We start from the raw sequence: 15,086 nt of genomic DNA, 5'->3' as shown, positions 1-15,086 counted from the left end.
GATGAGGAGATAATTTTGTGAGGCTGTAGTATAAAGGTCTCTCTCATATGCAGCATGAGGTGCTACACTCTGAGGGCAAATCAACCGAAAGTCTGGAGAGGTAGTTCCGCACACAGGGGACAAGATGATAGAGAGAGATATGGCTGATCCAGTCCACCAATAGGGAAAGGCCTACACTGGTCCACATACCGTCTGCTATCAAAATATTATTATTATAAACGAAAATGAGTAGTCGTGAATATTATGAACTGAAACTGAAACAAAAACAATATCCTTTAGAAAAAACTTGATTAAAACATTCTTGCCTGGTTTAAGAATCAATACAAATAACATCAAAATGAATGTATTGTTAATTGAGTTTTAGTTTCTTAGTAACACTAAACACATACAATAAAAGGAGATTGCATACATTTCCGTCAACTCTTGAGACATTTAATTGAGGTACAGGAAATGGTGCTATGTCACAATTGCTTCACAACTAATCCCTATTGTTTTTTACATGCAGTCCAGCAAAATGAAGAACTTGAATCAGATCAGTTCTAACTAAGCTTTTTTCAGCTCAGGTCTAATGTTCAACAAATGGGGATGGAATGCAGGAGACAAGGTCTCTTCTGAGTGTGCCAGTCAAAACTTTCATACCCTGCTGAGGACACTATACGCTTCTCACAATAGGTCTGATCTTTCTAAAGAAGCCACATTTTACGAGTGCTTTAAAATGAATTGCTCCGTGTATTATTTAATCAAATGTCAACATTGGATAAGTTAAGTAACCGTAAAGAAAATTCCAACAACATCAGACAGTTCATTCAACATTTTGTTGGCATGAACATCTCTGAATCAAAGCAAAAACCCACAGAAACAAGCCTCTAATCGGGGATTTCATCAGGAGATAAATCCTGGAGCTGCTCCACTGACAATGAATTGGAAACTGACATGGTGGATTGTGCAGTCTGAGCTTTTGCTCTCCACTAGGTTTGACAGTATCTGTAGACACTACCAGTTATGAAAGAAAACATATCTGAAAAACCCTGTTAAACCCTGTTAAACTCTGTTAAACCCAGCTTTGACTGTGGGTTTCGCTGGACATTTTTAATAAATGTAGAACAACAACTGCTTTCTGTCTCAGGAACAATGACTTCCCATCAGACCTAGCTCAGATTTGAACCATGGGTGAGATAAAGTTGAAGTGTTTTAGATAAAAAATCACTTGGGGCATTACAAATAAATCTAAGGTTTCAAAACACCTAAAACCATTGCAAGCCTTTCTTTTCAAAGGACATAGGAGTAGAAGCTGCAGATAAAGAACAGATGCATTTTACTACCAGTAAAAGTCTCTAAGTGATCAACTTGTGAGTGCTCACATGTGAACATCTTTTTTTTCCCAAAGTCAAGTCAAGACTGACAAGTCCCAAGTCAAGTCCCAAGTCAAGTCCCAAGTCCAGACTATCAAATTATAAGCCAGAACAAGTAAAGTCCCAAGTCAAGTCCCAAGTCAAGTCCCAAGTCATGTCCCAAATCAAGTCCCATGTCCAGACTGTCCAATTCTAAGTCCAGAACAAGTCATGTCCCAAATCAAATCCCAAGTCAAGTCCCAAGTCAAGTCCCAAGTCAAGTCCCAAGTCCAGACTGTCCAATTCTAAGTCAAGAACCAAGTTAAGTCCCAAGTCAAGTCCCAAGTCAAGAACCAAGTCAAGTCCCAAGTCAAGTACCAAGTCAAGTCACAATGAAGAGACAGTCATTGATTTGTGTTCAATTTTTTAAATAGTTTTATATTTTTTGGCCTGCGATAAACTATCAAGTATCTTCAAGTCGAGTATAAAGTCATCAAATTTGTGATTTAAGAGATTCAAGTCTGGATAAATGTGTTTGCAGTGTGGCAGAGTGATTGAGGTGCTGTTGTCATACACAAAAGGCCACTTTGAACTCTCTTTACTCCGTCTTTTGTTGATGACAGAATACCTGGGCAAAGGAGTTTCAATCAGAGGACCTGCATGGGAATCCCCTGACACGCAGCAAGAGGAACACAGAAATATGTAACAATAAACACCCCCTAACCCCCCTCGGAAATTGCAGAAAATCAACAAAACCCATAATGGGAATCCTGCTTCTTTTCAAGCAAGCATCGGAGTGTCTTCTGTATGATATCAGATTTTGCTCCTTTGAAGTCGTAAGCTCATAATACCTAAATGGGAAAAGGCTCGGTTTTTTTCCATGCATCACAGAGCTGACAACAGATTCACTCCCTGGCTCTTCCTCTCACACATACACACACAGTCCCACATATGACAACACCCCTTGTTTACCCTTCTGACTTCCATCCCACACATCCTGTTTGTGGCAGCATCTTCTATTGTTCCCGTATGTGTGTACCTGAGCAGGTTCAAAACCTTTAGCACGCTCTTTCCATTGCTGCTGTTCAGAACAAGTAGAATTGAAGTGATCCGTGCCCGTTGCTTTTGTTTTGTTATCAACATTTGGCCGCTTTATCTTTCTTTAAGTGGGCGGAAAAAGAGGAGGGAAGATGGAAAGACTACTGATAAATGCAGAACACAAAGAAGAAGCCACACAAAGAGAAATATCCTGTGAGAGCAAGATGTGGAGTTAGCATGCAAGGTAAAAGAGTATGTTTGGTTATTTTTAAAAAGCCTGGTTTGATGAGGTTAGGAAGGCCATGTTGATTTGAGTGAAAAACCCACTCTTGCTTGCTCAATAGAGTACACCTATTGGAACAGCTGATGTCACCCTGAAGGAAGTGCTTTGAAGGGGATGGGGGCAGAGGGACATCACAATGCAGCGTTGTATGCCAGCAGCATCACAAGGACATGACGCTATCCCTGTGAGGAGTGGGCTTCACAATGCACTATATATAATGTGAGCATCTTGATGTGGGGGGCCTACCATCAAAATGATGGGGATGTGCTTTAGCAATCAGGGATAGGTAAACAAGTGATTTACCTCCATATCTCCGTAAAAAAATCAGCAAATAGCACGATAAGCGTGAATGGATACAGCAGCTTCAGCTTGCACCCGATTTAATTAATTATACATTTCAAATTGTACAGCCTATCTACTAACAATATATCAAAAATATTAAATGAATGTCACAAGATGTAAGTAGTGTGACACTGCCCTCTAGTGTCTAAGGTTAATAGTTTGAAATTAATTGTATATTATCTGCTAATAATGCGCCTTAATTACATTTATAAAGCATGCAAACCACATGTTTTTTAGCAGACAATTATATGATTTAGCTTTTATTTAGAATTATTTAACAGCTTTATCTTTAAACAGCCATATGTGAGTGAGTGTGTGTGTGTGTGTGTGTGTGTGTGTGTGTGTGTGTGTGTGTGTGTGTGTGTGTGTGTGTGTGTGTGTGTGTGTGTGTGTGTGTGTGTGTGTGTGTGTGTGTGTGTGTGTGTGTGTGTGTGTGTGTGTGTGTGTGTGTGTGACAAAGAGACATACTCACAGGTGTACACCCCTCCTGGCATTTTGGTATTTCCTTTGAACTCTGGCTTCAAGATAGCTGCAGATATCAGCATGAAATAATCTCCCCACCTGTGATGTAGTGCGAACAGCAGCAAAAGGTGAATAGTCTCCAGCCATGTTGATTCTATGATGAGGGCTCATTCTCATTTTCATTTGTTATCAGATTATTGACAACGAGAGTGAATGCTTCCTTGGTCACATCTAGATGAATCACAGCTGAGGTGGAAAGTAAAAATAATGACTCATATTGTTGTGAGGAAGAGATTAAAAGAATGAACAAATGAGATCAGTGGCATGATTTTATGAGGCATAGGGTCTAAATGGCTGAAATAGGCATATTGCAAAGTAGTTGCACTGATTTTACACTGATAACAATATTTAGTAAAGTAAATAAATGAATGTTAACTTATAACCTTATAACCTTATAACTTAGACACTGAAGTTCATTTTTGTAGAAAAATCTTAAGTAATTTGCAATTTTACTGTCACACATTTCACTTTGTGGACTTGTTTCAGCCCTTGAACAAAGCAGTGGTGGAAAGTACTCAAGTAAATAAAGTACTGAGGGACTTTACTTAAGAGCAATTTTGAGTAAATTATTTTCTTAAGTATTTCCATTCTCTGCAACCTTACACTCTACTTTAAAATAAGGATCAGGCAGATATTGTACTTTACTCCAGTATTCATTTTTTTATACTTACTACGATGTCCACAGCCTCGTAGGGTAAAGCAATAACATGCACCCTCACATCCAAATGTTACCTCATTTCAGTTGCAGTCAACCACATCAACAATTAACACCTTTTGACCCTTTCGATTTAAATAGTAAACTGTTTATTTGCCTTACACCTGACATTATTTCATTTATTTGCAAATATTTTAGCACAGGTATGTGTTTGTATTCATAATGATGAGTTACGATGGTCGGTAGGTTACTTCCTACAGCAAAAGGCTTATTGGGGACAAATTGGGACAAACCATGTGCTTCATGTCCAAGGGGGGATTTGGGTGTCTGAGTCTTTTTGTATTTTCTTCATCTTAATTACCCTTTGTTTTGCTATTTGGTTTGGCCATGCCACTATATATGTTCAATTTTGTAATTTTGGAAGGTTGGTTTGTTCACTTAAAACCTGTTTAGTTGCTGTCATATTTATTACAGTCATTTTCTGTTGACCACTTCATAGGCCTATTGAAGACTTGTTTTTTCAATGTGTGGGTTAATAAAGAAAACTGTTTCTTCAAACAATACCTCTGTCCTGTTGCCTTTCTGCTTGATCCCTGAAACCTTTTTTGCCGATTAAGAATAATAATTTAAAAAACATAGTCGGCAGATAATTATGATTTGTCATATTAGATTATTGTATTGATCACAAAGGGTAAATTCACTGGACACTGACACTAAATGCGGACACCATTGACCTGATGTTCAGCGTCCAATCAGATAATTCAAACACATCTTTCAATGCATGACTATAGGTGTCTTTATTGGTAGATCTTTCCTCATCTGGTCCATAACATTTATATGTCGCTATAATTCTTAATGTTTCTCTTACATAATCTCTGGCTATTTCAGCCAACAACATTCTATGAATATGGGGACATTATGTGTTACATTCAGCCACTGAAATACGGTCCTGTTATCACATAAAATAGTAATAGTAATTTTGTTTCTGTTTTTAGTGTCACTCAAATTAATTTCCCTACTCACTCTTTGCGTTGCCTTGCATTTAAATGTGACACCTCAGCAAAACCTTGAAGGTCCCATGTCATGCTTTTCCGGTTATTACCCGTCCCCTTGTCTGTTATGAAGGTTTTTATGTAAACGGTCTGCAGAGTCACAAACCCTCAAAGTACACCCTGTAGCGAGTAAAACTCTAACACAGAAAAGACCTGTCTATGCTGCCCCAGAACGCCTCGTTGGATTCTCTTTTTCTTCCTGGGTACAGTGACGTGCCCATACCCAAATGGAGCCATTGGTCCAAATGGACCAATCCACAGAGCCGTTACATTAACGCGCACTCCGCCGATTTCTCCTCCCTGAGACGGCGGGACTCGGCGAGGCTGTGAGTCGGTGTGTGAGCACACACACAAACTCCCAGCCAGGCTGTGTGTGTGTGTGTGTTCGGGCTGGTTTCGGGCTGGGTTTTGCTGTGTCTCGCTGTCTCGCAGACGGCAACTGGGCTCAAGGGGGAGCAGGAGCTCCAACAAGCCGTTTAGGACAGAGAGTGAATACACATATACAGACATGCTGTATGAAAAACCAATGTGATTTTGGAAAATTGCACAATATAAATCTATTTTAGTAGACCTCAACAATGGAATTATGATCAGTATAAATGGCCATGACATGAAATGGGACCTTTAATGTTGCAGGTCAGCAAAATGTGGTATTCTTTACAACCACCAGGAGGCGTCATTCATCTATTACTCGTCTATACTGTCCCTAACATCTATCTAATCTCTATTTCCAAGACAAAATAGATAAACTTCTACTAAAACAGTTTGTTAAGGAGTAACTTTAAATCAAGGACTATGTTATATTGAAAAATACAAAAAGTGATAGATGTAGGCTACGCTTATTGGAAATGTGATTTAAAAGTTGAGTGTGTACAGAACTGGGATTACAGCCTCAAATTCAACCCTTGTACAAAACAATATGGATTTGTTGCTGTTCAAGTAATTGAATTGTTTGTTTTTATGTGGTGACTGTTTTTTTCATGATTATAAGAGGCCATGCTATATTATTGCCCTGGAATCTCCTACATACTCAAAGTTGATCACATATCTCTGGGTAGCCTAGGCTACTACTAGAATTACAACAATAAAAGAATACTGTAAATAGCATAATAATATGCCCATCATGCCATGTGGTATTATGCATATGAATTTAGTACATGGCTGGGCAGCTTCAGTGAGGACTCGAATGGGGGAGAATAGTACCAGATGTTGGGTCTCAGCAGCCAGCCAATCAGGAGGAGGGCCGTTTGGTCTGTGGGAGGGGCTCCGGCTCTCCTCTGAGCTCAACATTTATTCTAACAGGTAGTTTATAAACCAAACTGGTCAACAGCAGCAGCAGCAGCAGCAGCAACAGCAACAGCAGCAAGACAGTGACTAACGAAGTCTGAGAGGAGGACGGTTTCTTTAACAGCATCTTATTTCTGGATATGCCCTGACGCCGCTCTTCAGCATGCTGAGCAGGAAGGGGTCTTGTGCGGGGATGATGAGCGCTGCAGCCGGGGTGGACCGCAGCAGGGTCGGGGAGAGGCTGCAGGCTGCTCTGGCCGGGCTGCAGGAGCTTCATCTGCTGAAGGACAGACAGAGCGACATGGTGAGCTGGGCTCTGAGGATGGACCGAGAGGAGCCGGTCACTGCTGCCCACACCAGCCCGGAGAGTCTCATGATGATGGGGGCCGAGGAACAGCGGCTGGAGGCAACCCTAACAACCCTGAAGCAACAGCTGGTAGGAAGCAATTTATAAAGCCATAACACAAAATCATTAAACTGCCTCTCAAGAGATGCTAATCTGCAGGCAGTTGGTTGGTGTCACCATAATTGTGCCTTTATTATATATTTTTAAAACGATTGCACACATTCTCATTAACTTTTTTTAATTGTTAATTATCCTTGGAATAAAGTAAGTCAGCTGATGCTCATGTGCATTCCGTCTTCAATTATTAGCAGTCACACTTTCATGATCTCAGCTGGGGGTAGGAAGTAAGATAGGTGTCATAAATCAAGGTTCACTGCAGGACCAAGAGGACTTTGAGTTGTGTATGTGCGCGCACACAGTGCATGTGCAGACTGCAGGGGGGCAAACCTCAATCATTAACCACTAATGCCAGGGAATCTAACAAAAAAAACCTGGTGTGTTTTTTAAGGTGGTTAATTTGCTGTGAATGACAGTCAGTCATGAGAGGCCCCTGAGTGGCCCCTGAGTGTTTGAAACAACTGGCTGAGTTTTCCATGACAAGCTTTTTCCATGAAGGCTGCTGTTATAACCACAGGAAGTGCAGGGATTAATGTGCTTGGCTTGAATTTAAGTAAAACTGGGAATAAGATACACTGTAAAGTATATGACAACATATGTTTTTGTTTTACATGCGTGCAAAATGGTGCACACTCTCAACACCCCATATTTAAGAAAACACCAGCTAGAAATAGCCTTAATGGCCCAAAAACACTTTCCAATAACTTGTTTTTTGCCACAGTCTGAAGGAAGTCAACCAAACCAACTCTATTTTACAAGAGAATAAAAAATGGAGTAAATAGTGCATTTTGCAGGCAATGACCCCGAGCCCTTATTTTAAGAACCACTGTAACAGTAAATGCCCAGCCCGAGCTGCAAAGCAAACAGTCCTTCATCCCAACCCCCAAGCTTTCCTCCTCTATTAGTTTACACAATGGCCAGGCCCTCGCTGTGGGGGAGAAATGAGTTACCCACCACTGCTTCTTCCATGCTCCCCCATGTCCTGCTGGGGTTAATCATCAGCCACAGCTGAGACTCCTTTGTTTTTCTGATAGCTGTACATTAGAGCATCTTTATCCGAACAACAGGCCCCTTTCTTAATATAATTATAGAGTTGCTAACGTGCATTTACCAGGAAGTTTCAATTATTAAAAAAAATTCTTTGCAATCACCTGTATTTTTGTGCATGAGTAACTCTATTGCATAACCATAATCATTCGTGAACTCCCTTCTAAATCAAACCAGGCTTGCCATTTGTTTCAGGTTGTATCACACGCTTTTGGGAAGTTGGCTAAAATGTTGTGTGTTGTTTGTTTTACAGTCTCGTCTTCGGAAACAGGACGTAGGCCTTAAATCTCACTTGCAGCAGCTGGATCAACAGATCAGTGAGCTGAAGCTGGATGTGAACAAGGCTTCCACCGACCAGCTGGAGAGTGACAGCAGGCCAAGTTCAGGTGTGTAAGCAAACACTGGCACTAAAAGCCCTACGGTTCTTTACTTTATAGCGAGTCATAAAGCATCCACCCAACATTTTATCACACGATGCTGAGAAAAATACTCTTTATATATACACATTTTACTAATAATACACATTGTTTTCCTGCTCTTTCTCCAGGTTTCTATGAGCTAAGCGATGGTGGCTCTTGCTCATTGTCCAACTCCTGCACCTCTGTGTACAGCGAGTGTCTGTCTTCCTCCCAGACGAGCCTTCTCCTCCTTCCCACAAGCCCTGCTAATTCCCACATCGGCAAACCGTTACAAGTAGACGTATGCCGGCGGCGTTCTGCTGATGAGAGCACTTCCCAGCCCAACCCTCCACGGGCCACCGGCCTTCATCTAGGCAGCAGCAGGATCAGAGCAAGCACCGAAAAGGCTCGCCCAAGGCCTGTGTCAACAGGTAACAAAAACTCTCAATCTCTCATGTAATAATGGGAATCACACTACTGTTGTTACTCAACGTGCACATGTCCTAATTTAGGGTTGTGTCTAGCTGGTAGCCTGAGATGCGCAAACTCTTGTGAGACTTGTTGCCTTGTCCATTCATGGTCAATTGCCCAACCGCTAGCATCTTGCAAGAGTTTCGTAAATTCCGGGTTACCATTTAGAAACAGACGGTTTTAAGGGATTTGAAAGGCTAATCACATTTTTGTGTTTGTGTTTATTAGGTGATCTCGATACGATGATGGGCCAAGGACTGAGCCACTACCGACCTGTCGATGCAAAGAAACCCCCAATCTGCTCAAACCTAAAGACCTCCGCAGTGGACCCCAAGTTCCACAGCAACCTGGTGTCCCGCAGTGGGACGGAAGTGTACCACTACCCCAGCCCCCTGCACGCTGTGGCTCTTCAGAGCCCGATCTTTTCCCAAGGGGGTGACCCAGCCACACCTAGACTTCTTGAGGGCCAAGCAAATGGTTCTGAAACCCTCCAGAGGGCGCAAATGTTTTATGACACCAAGACCCTGGGTTACATTGACAAGCTCCTCCTGCGCAGCTCAAGCAAAATCCAAAGTGACTCAGAGACTCTGCAGAGACACAGTGACTATCACAGGAGGCCCACTGAGGTTTTAACTGCATTCCCTGAAGTGTCTCAGAAAGAGGTGCCTGTGGTGAAGCCTCCTCCAGCACAGACCACAAACATTACCCCACATGATAGCAACCAGAAGAGACACTGCATGACATTCCCCAGCCAAGAGCCAGCTGATAACACACACCACAATCAGTCAGCGAAAGCCCCTGAGCTTTCATACCGATACTCCTATCCTGTTGCCAGTAGGGAGTACAGCTCCGATGAGGTCACCACTTTATCTCTGAGGAAGAATGGTAAACCCAGAGGAGAATATGCTAGTGGAGCAAGAAGCAATTCAGAGAATAGATTTGGGGATCATCTAGGGTCAATGCCACAAGAGAGGAACGGCTATAGGCAAAGATCTACGATGGCCCACAGCTCGAGCGCGGAGGAGAGTCAAACCTTTCAGGTTCACACAGCTTCCCCTGAGTTTGTCCACGCTGAATTTGTCCCTGCTGGGTTACAGAGGGTCAAGGTGAGACAGGCGGACCGTAAAACCAAAGCCCTGAAATTGAAAAGGAAAAACACAGAGAAGCCTCGAGCAATCAAGCAGCAACATGGCTGCTCCTCTGGTGAAAAGACCAGAGAGGACAGCGGCGCAGCAAAGGGGGAACAGAGAAGATCAGGGAAAGGAAAAGTGACCCCGAAAACAAGCATTTCTTACACAGAGGACCGCATACAGGGCTCAGGCTCTGACTCCAGCCACTGTAGTCCTGGCCTCATGAACAACTACAAGGTCCATGCAAAGCCACATCCAATCCCTGCTGTCACAAAGTCCAGCAGAAGCCGCAAAATGCAGTGCCCAGAGTATGATCAGCCTGTGGAGCAGAGGAAGAGGAGGCAGGGGGCGGCCAAATGGCAGTCGGAAGTGGAAATGCTCCAGGCCTCGTATGTTCAGCGTCAGAGGTCCAAAGAGTCCCAGGTTCAGGCACATGGAAGCATGAAGATTGTCCGCAGTATGAGTGCCAGAACCGGCCAGTGGGTTGGACCTCCTCACCCCTTCCAATCATCCATTTCCTCTAACTCTTTCCTCCAAAATCTCAATGCCAGATACCCTCCAGCAGCCTTCGTCATGTCCTGCCACTACCCACCCAGATGTGAGTCTGAGTACTCAGCCGAATGCGCCTCACTGTTTCACTCCACCATTGCAGAAAGCAGCGAGGGGGAGATGAGCGATAACACCACCAACCGCTTTGGTGATAGCGAGTCCAGCCAGAGCTCCCAGTCTTTCTCGGACTCTGACAGCAGCTTGTCCCTGGATGAGGAGGACCAGGTGGGAAGCCAGGAGGAAAAGGGCCTGGTGTGGGCTGAGGCTGCTCTGGGGCCCACCGCGGCTGGACAGCCCCTCCAGCAGCTCCCACGCCCCGAACCATCAGCCTGCCGCATCAAAGCTTCAAGAGCCCTGAAGAAGAAGATTCGTCGGTTCCAACCGGCCTCCATGAAGGTCATGACCCTGGTGTAGAAGTGTTCCCCCTGGGCAGAGGGAGAACTGTTGGGAAAACAGAAAATTAAGGAAAATGCTTTCAAAACTGTTTGCAGGCCTGGTCTTAGGGCTCAGCATCTGTGCACTGATTGTTTTGTTAAAACTAAAAAGATAAGTTATGTTGTGGTTGAAACTGAAACTGTTCCAAATGGTAAATCGTGTAAAAGCATGTTTTAACAATTATTACTTAGTTTGTAAATATGTATCTTGTAATTAAAGTTTCCCATAGCATGTGGCTGCATTTGACAATTCCATAGAAATGTAAGTCATATCATTGTATTTACCTGAAAAATAAAAATAATTTCTTTAAATATCTCAAATATGTGTTCATTTTCAGTTAATCTGTTCATTTTTCTTATTAACTATATTCAATGTATTTAATATACGCTGGGTTAGTTTGAGCTTGTATGTATTGGTCACTTTTCTTTAATATGTTACTAAATCATATGCTTTTCTCATAGACTGTACAGTATATATAAGGCTTTTCTATTGAGCTAGGTTGGCTTTGGTATTTATAGCATTACATTTTTCTTATTCAGTGAGTAGGCAATGTCAAATGAAATCTCATCGTCCAACCCCTATTTTGTTGACTATTAGGCAGACATGTTAAAAAAAATCTCCATTTAATCCTCAAACGTCCCACTGAGAGGGACCAATTTAGCACTGATAGCGCTAACGGCTCCTTATCTGGTTTCCTGCCCAGCTGGTTTAATAAGTTGCGTCTTCAACAACCAAACCCAGACAGTCTTGTTTAATTAGAGGGTGAAACTTATCAGCCTCAGTCATTTAAATGTAAGTAAACACTTACGCCAAAGTACTAAAGCACACAGTCACACTCCAAAGACATTAAGACGATGGCAGCAGAAGCTCAGGTTTCTGAGGAAAAACAGTTGGTGTGTATGTCAAGGGGCAAATGGGATTTAGAAGGAATGACAAATGATAAGAGACTTTTCATTTCTGAGCTGTCATGAAGAGATTAAAAAGCGGGCAGTTGCACAGAGTTGCCCAATAATCTCATTTAAAAAATCTGCCTTGGTATCTTTCCATTAAAATTCTTTCAAAGACGGGGTGAGCAAAAGGACACTCGTGAAGGTAAGCAGTCCCTGCCTGGCCTTCCACACATCAGCACGCTCTCCCCTGGTCAAACATAATAATGTTCTCTCCCATCAGAAAGCTCTGACCTTAAAGTTCCCCAACTAAGAAGCTTATAGAGCTGAAAAACATTTTCAGCATTTCACCAAATTCTTACTTTGAAGTTTTGTTCCTTGCAGATGTAATCACTTTTAAGTCTCTTGGATACTTCATTTAATTTTCTCTCTTTAAACTAGACATCTTCAGTTAAACAAATGGCGTCATTCTTTGAATTCAATTTCTCACTAAAAGGGCATAGGCCTATGTTAATTCAGCAGCACTCTTTTCTATTCTCATCAAAACACGAGACAGGTCTCGAGGGCACACACATCAAAGATAGCATTTTGGGTTTAGAGAGTTACAATTAAATCAACCTATTAGGATTTGTACAACCAGCTGACCCCTGTCCTTTGAGAAAGAGTGGTCGGTGGGATTAGTGCTGCTGTTTTCGACCCGGCTCAGAGTGATCATGACAGGCGCTGGACTTGTCTTTGATGTTGAGTATAGCTGGACCGTGTCGGCTTGACCTTGGGCGCTGGGTGACCTTTGCAGCTGTAGGGCTGGCTCATCTCTGAGGGCACCTCTCCCCACAATAGAGGGGTCAGGGGCCTTTTTGTACCAGCGCTGTCTCTGGTTTTGTCTTTTTTGTGTTCAACATTTCTGCTATTTGCTTCCCTTTGGTTGTTTGAGCTTGTTGTAAGAAAGTGAGTCCACTTGTCCAGCAACACTTTCTGATACAGTTTATATCTTTCAAAATCAATACATTGATCCAGTATATTATAGGTAGAGGAAAGGCTTAATTGCTGCATATCTTGGCTCCTATCATTGCCACCACCCTAGATCAAGGGCAGACGGGTTAATTAAAGATAAGATTAGATTAGATAAGATAAAGCCTTATTAACACCATGTAGGGAAATGTAGGTGTCATTGTAGCAACATCAGTGACAATGAAACAATTAAGAGGATAGGTAAGAGAACAAAACACACAATGACAATGAAACTATAACTGTAACACATGTTTTTTAACTGATAGGCTACTTTATTCATAATTTTAGATTGCCACTGTGATAAGTTGCTGTAATGATTTAGTAGGGAATTTGGCCAAGTCCTCTGCTCCTTTTAAATAATAATAATAATAATAATAATAGATTTAATTTGTTAGCGCTTTTACAGGTGCTCAAAGACGCTTTACAGATAATAGTGAAGAAAGAAAGAAAAGAGAAGAAAGGAACAACAAATAAATATATAGTTAAAGTTAAAGTCAAATAATACAAAAACAATCACACATGAAAAGCCAGATTGAAGAGGTGAGTTTTTGTGAGTTTTTTGAAGGTGGTGAGGTCGGTGCAGTCTCTGATGGGTTGTGGGAGTGAGTTCCAGAGGGAGGGTCTTGATGAACAATATTTTGGTCTCTAAGTCTAAGGTTGAATCAGTGGCCATAAACCAGAAAAAATCATAACCCAAGGAGCATATTATTGGGGAAATGCAAGAATATCCTGAAGCTTTAACAAACATGTTAGTCACCCTGACTTTGTAGCTAGCTCCTGACCTTTGACTGTCAGCAGTGGGCCACTGTTATGCAAGAAGTGATTAGATAACGTGACTAACTACGGATCTGCACAGACAGCGACGGGTACAGGCAGTATCAGTAAAGTTCTCTAATTTACCCGGAATTGTCTAGATAGTGTTGTACAAATCGACTGAGGCAGAAAATACAACAGGGGGCCTGATGTGATGGGTCGCCCGTGGCTGCGTGAATGCCAACCGACGCGGGGCTAACCGACTTGCACGCGGGGCGGGGGCTAAAAGCTATGAGCGCGATGGTCCTGAAGTCCAGCTGACTGTAAAGATGACGGTCGTCTCCGTCGAGTCTCGACGCGCTTTTGTTCGGTCGTCTTTTGGAGTCTCGATACTTGACGGGGAGTGCGCATCGTACACGACGGGCGAACAAACTGTCCTTTCTCCTCGAAGTTTTGTAAAAGTCTTTTTGAGAAACCAGGTCACACATTTAACCGGGGTTGTAAGTTCGCTGACATAAGGCGCACGAATGCGGTGTTCCTTTTGCGGACAGCAAACTTGAACCTTCTGAGCTGAAGTAGAATGACGGGGTGAAACGAAAGAAGACAACTTTCGGGCCTGTGTTTTGTGCACATGCCGATGCTATGACACCTACTGAACTTTGGCACGCCCATGAAAATCACGCTGACGAATCGAATAGTCGAAGTAACGAATCAAACTCATTATCCGGTATAGCCCAACAGTCGCAAACGATTCCGATCGGTCTCGCGTTACCGGTCAATCGGCGCCGGGAAATTCCAAATTTGGACGGGTTGAGAGCACTATTCCATTCGATTTCACAATTTGGTCGCTTGCAATTTGCGATGGGTTCGACAAACATTTTACGAACCCAGGGTCGGTTTTCGTACCAGTACTGTGATCCATGTAAATCGTTTTTTCTACACGTTTCGGTTACAGGTCAATATTGCGATGGGTTTCACAACATTTTACTCCAACCAGGCGTCGGTTCTCTCGCTCAATACTGTGATCATGTAAAATCTTTTTTACACGTTTTCGGTTACAGGTCAAAATCCCCGGGAAATTTCCACATTTGAACGGATTGAGAGTATATTAATTTTGATTTACAATTTGGTCGTTCATCATATTGGATGCGCGTCTCAGCAACCGCCAATTTTCTCAACCGAACAGGGTCCGCGCTCTTCGTAATACTGTGATTCGATGTAAATCTCGCGCGCCCTACATTGAAGTACTTCAATTCGATAAAATAAACTGACGATGACTAGTCACTGTCTCGGACTTTCCTAAATTCCTAAATTGGTGATATTCGAAGTCGGCTATGAAAACCCACCATACGGTTAAGTCATTCGGCATAGACCGATAGTACACTTAATTGAATTTACGACAGAAGAAGTATACGACGGTTGACACAAACGG

At 42.5% G+C, this 15,086-nt stretch overlaps 1 protein-coding gene across 1 annotated transcript; it reads left to right on the top strand.

The window, feature by feature from the left end:
• The first annotated feature begins 6,553 nt into the window (after positions 1–6,553).
• Positions 6,554–11,280, top strand: dact2 (dishevelled-binding antagonist of beta-catenin 2). The gene is made up of 4 exons (XM_010765904.1): positions 6,554–6,946; positions 8,274–8,406; positions 8,568–8,849; positions 9,118–11,280. Exons 1-4 carry the CDS (start codon positions 6,674–6,676, stop codon positions 10,980–10,982), a joined length of 2,553 nt encoding a protein of 850 aa, XP_010764206.1. The 5' UTR covers positions 6,554–6,673; the 3' UTR covers positions 10,983–11,280.
• Positions 11,281–15,086: the final 3,806 nt, after the last annotated feature.

Source organism: Notothenia coriiceps, unplaced genomic scaffold, assembly GCF_000735185.1.
Source record: "Notothenia coriiceps isolate Sejong01 unplaced genomic scaffold, NC01 NC01_scaffold00002823, whole genome shotgun sequence".
NCBI classification, from domain to species: Eukaryota; Metazoa; Chordata; class Actinopteri; order Perciformes; family Nototheniidae; genus Notothenia; species Notothenia coriiceps.
This window is presented reverse-complemented; position numbering and strand designations above follow the sequence as displayed.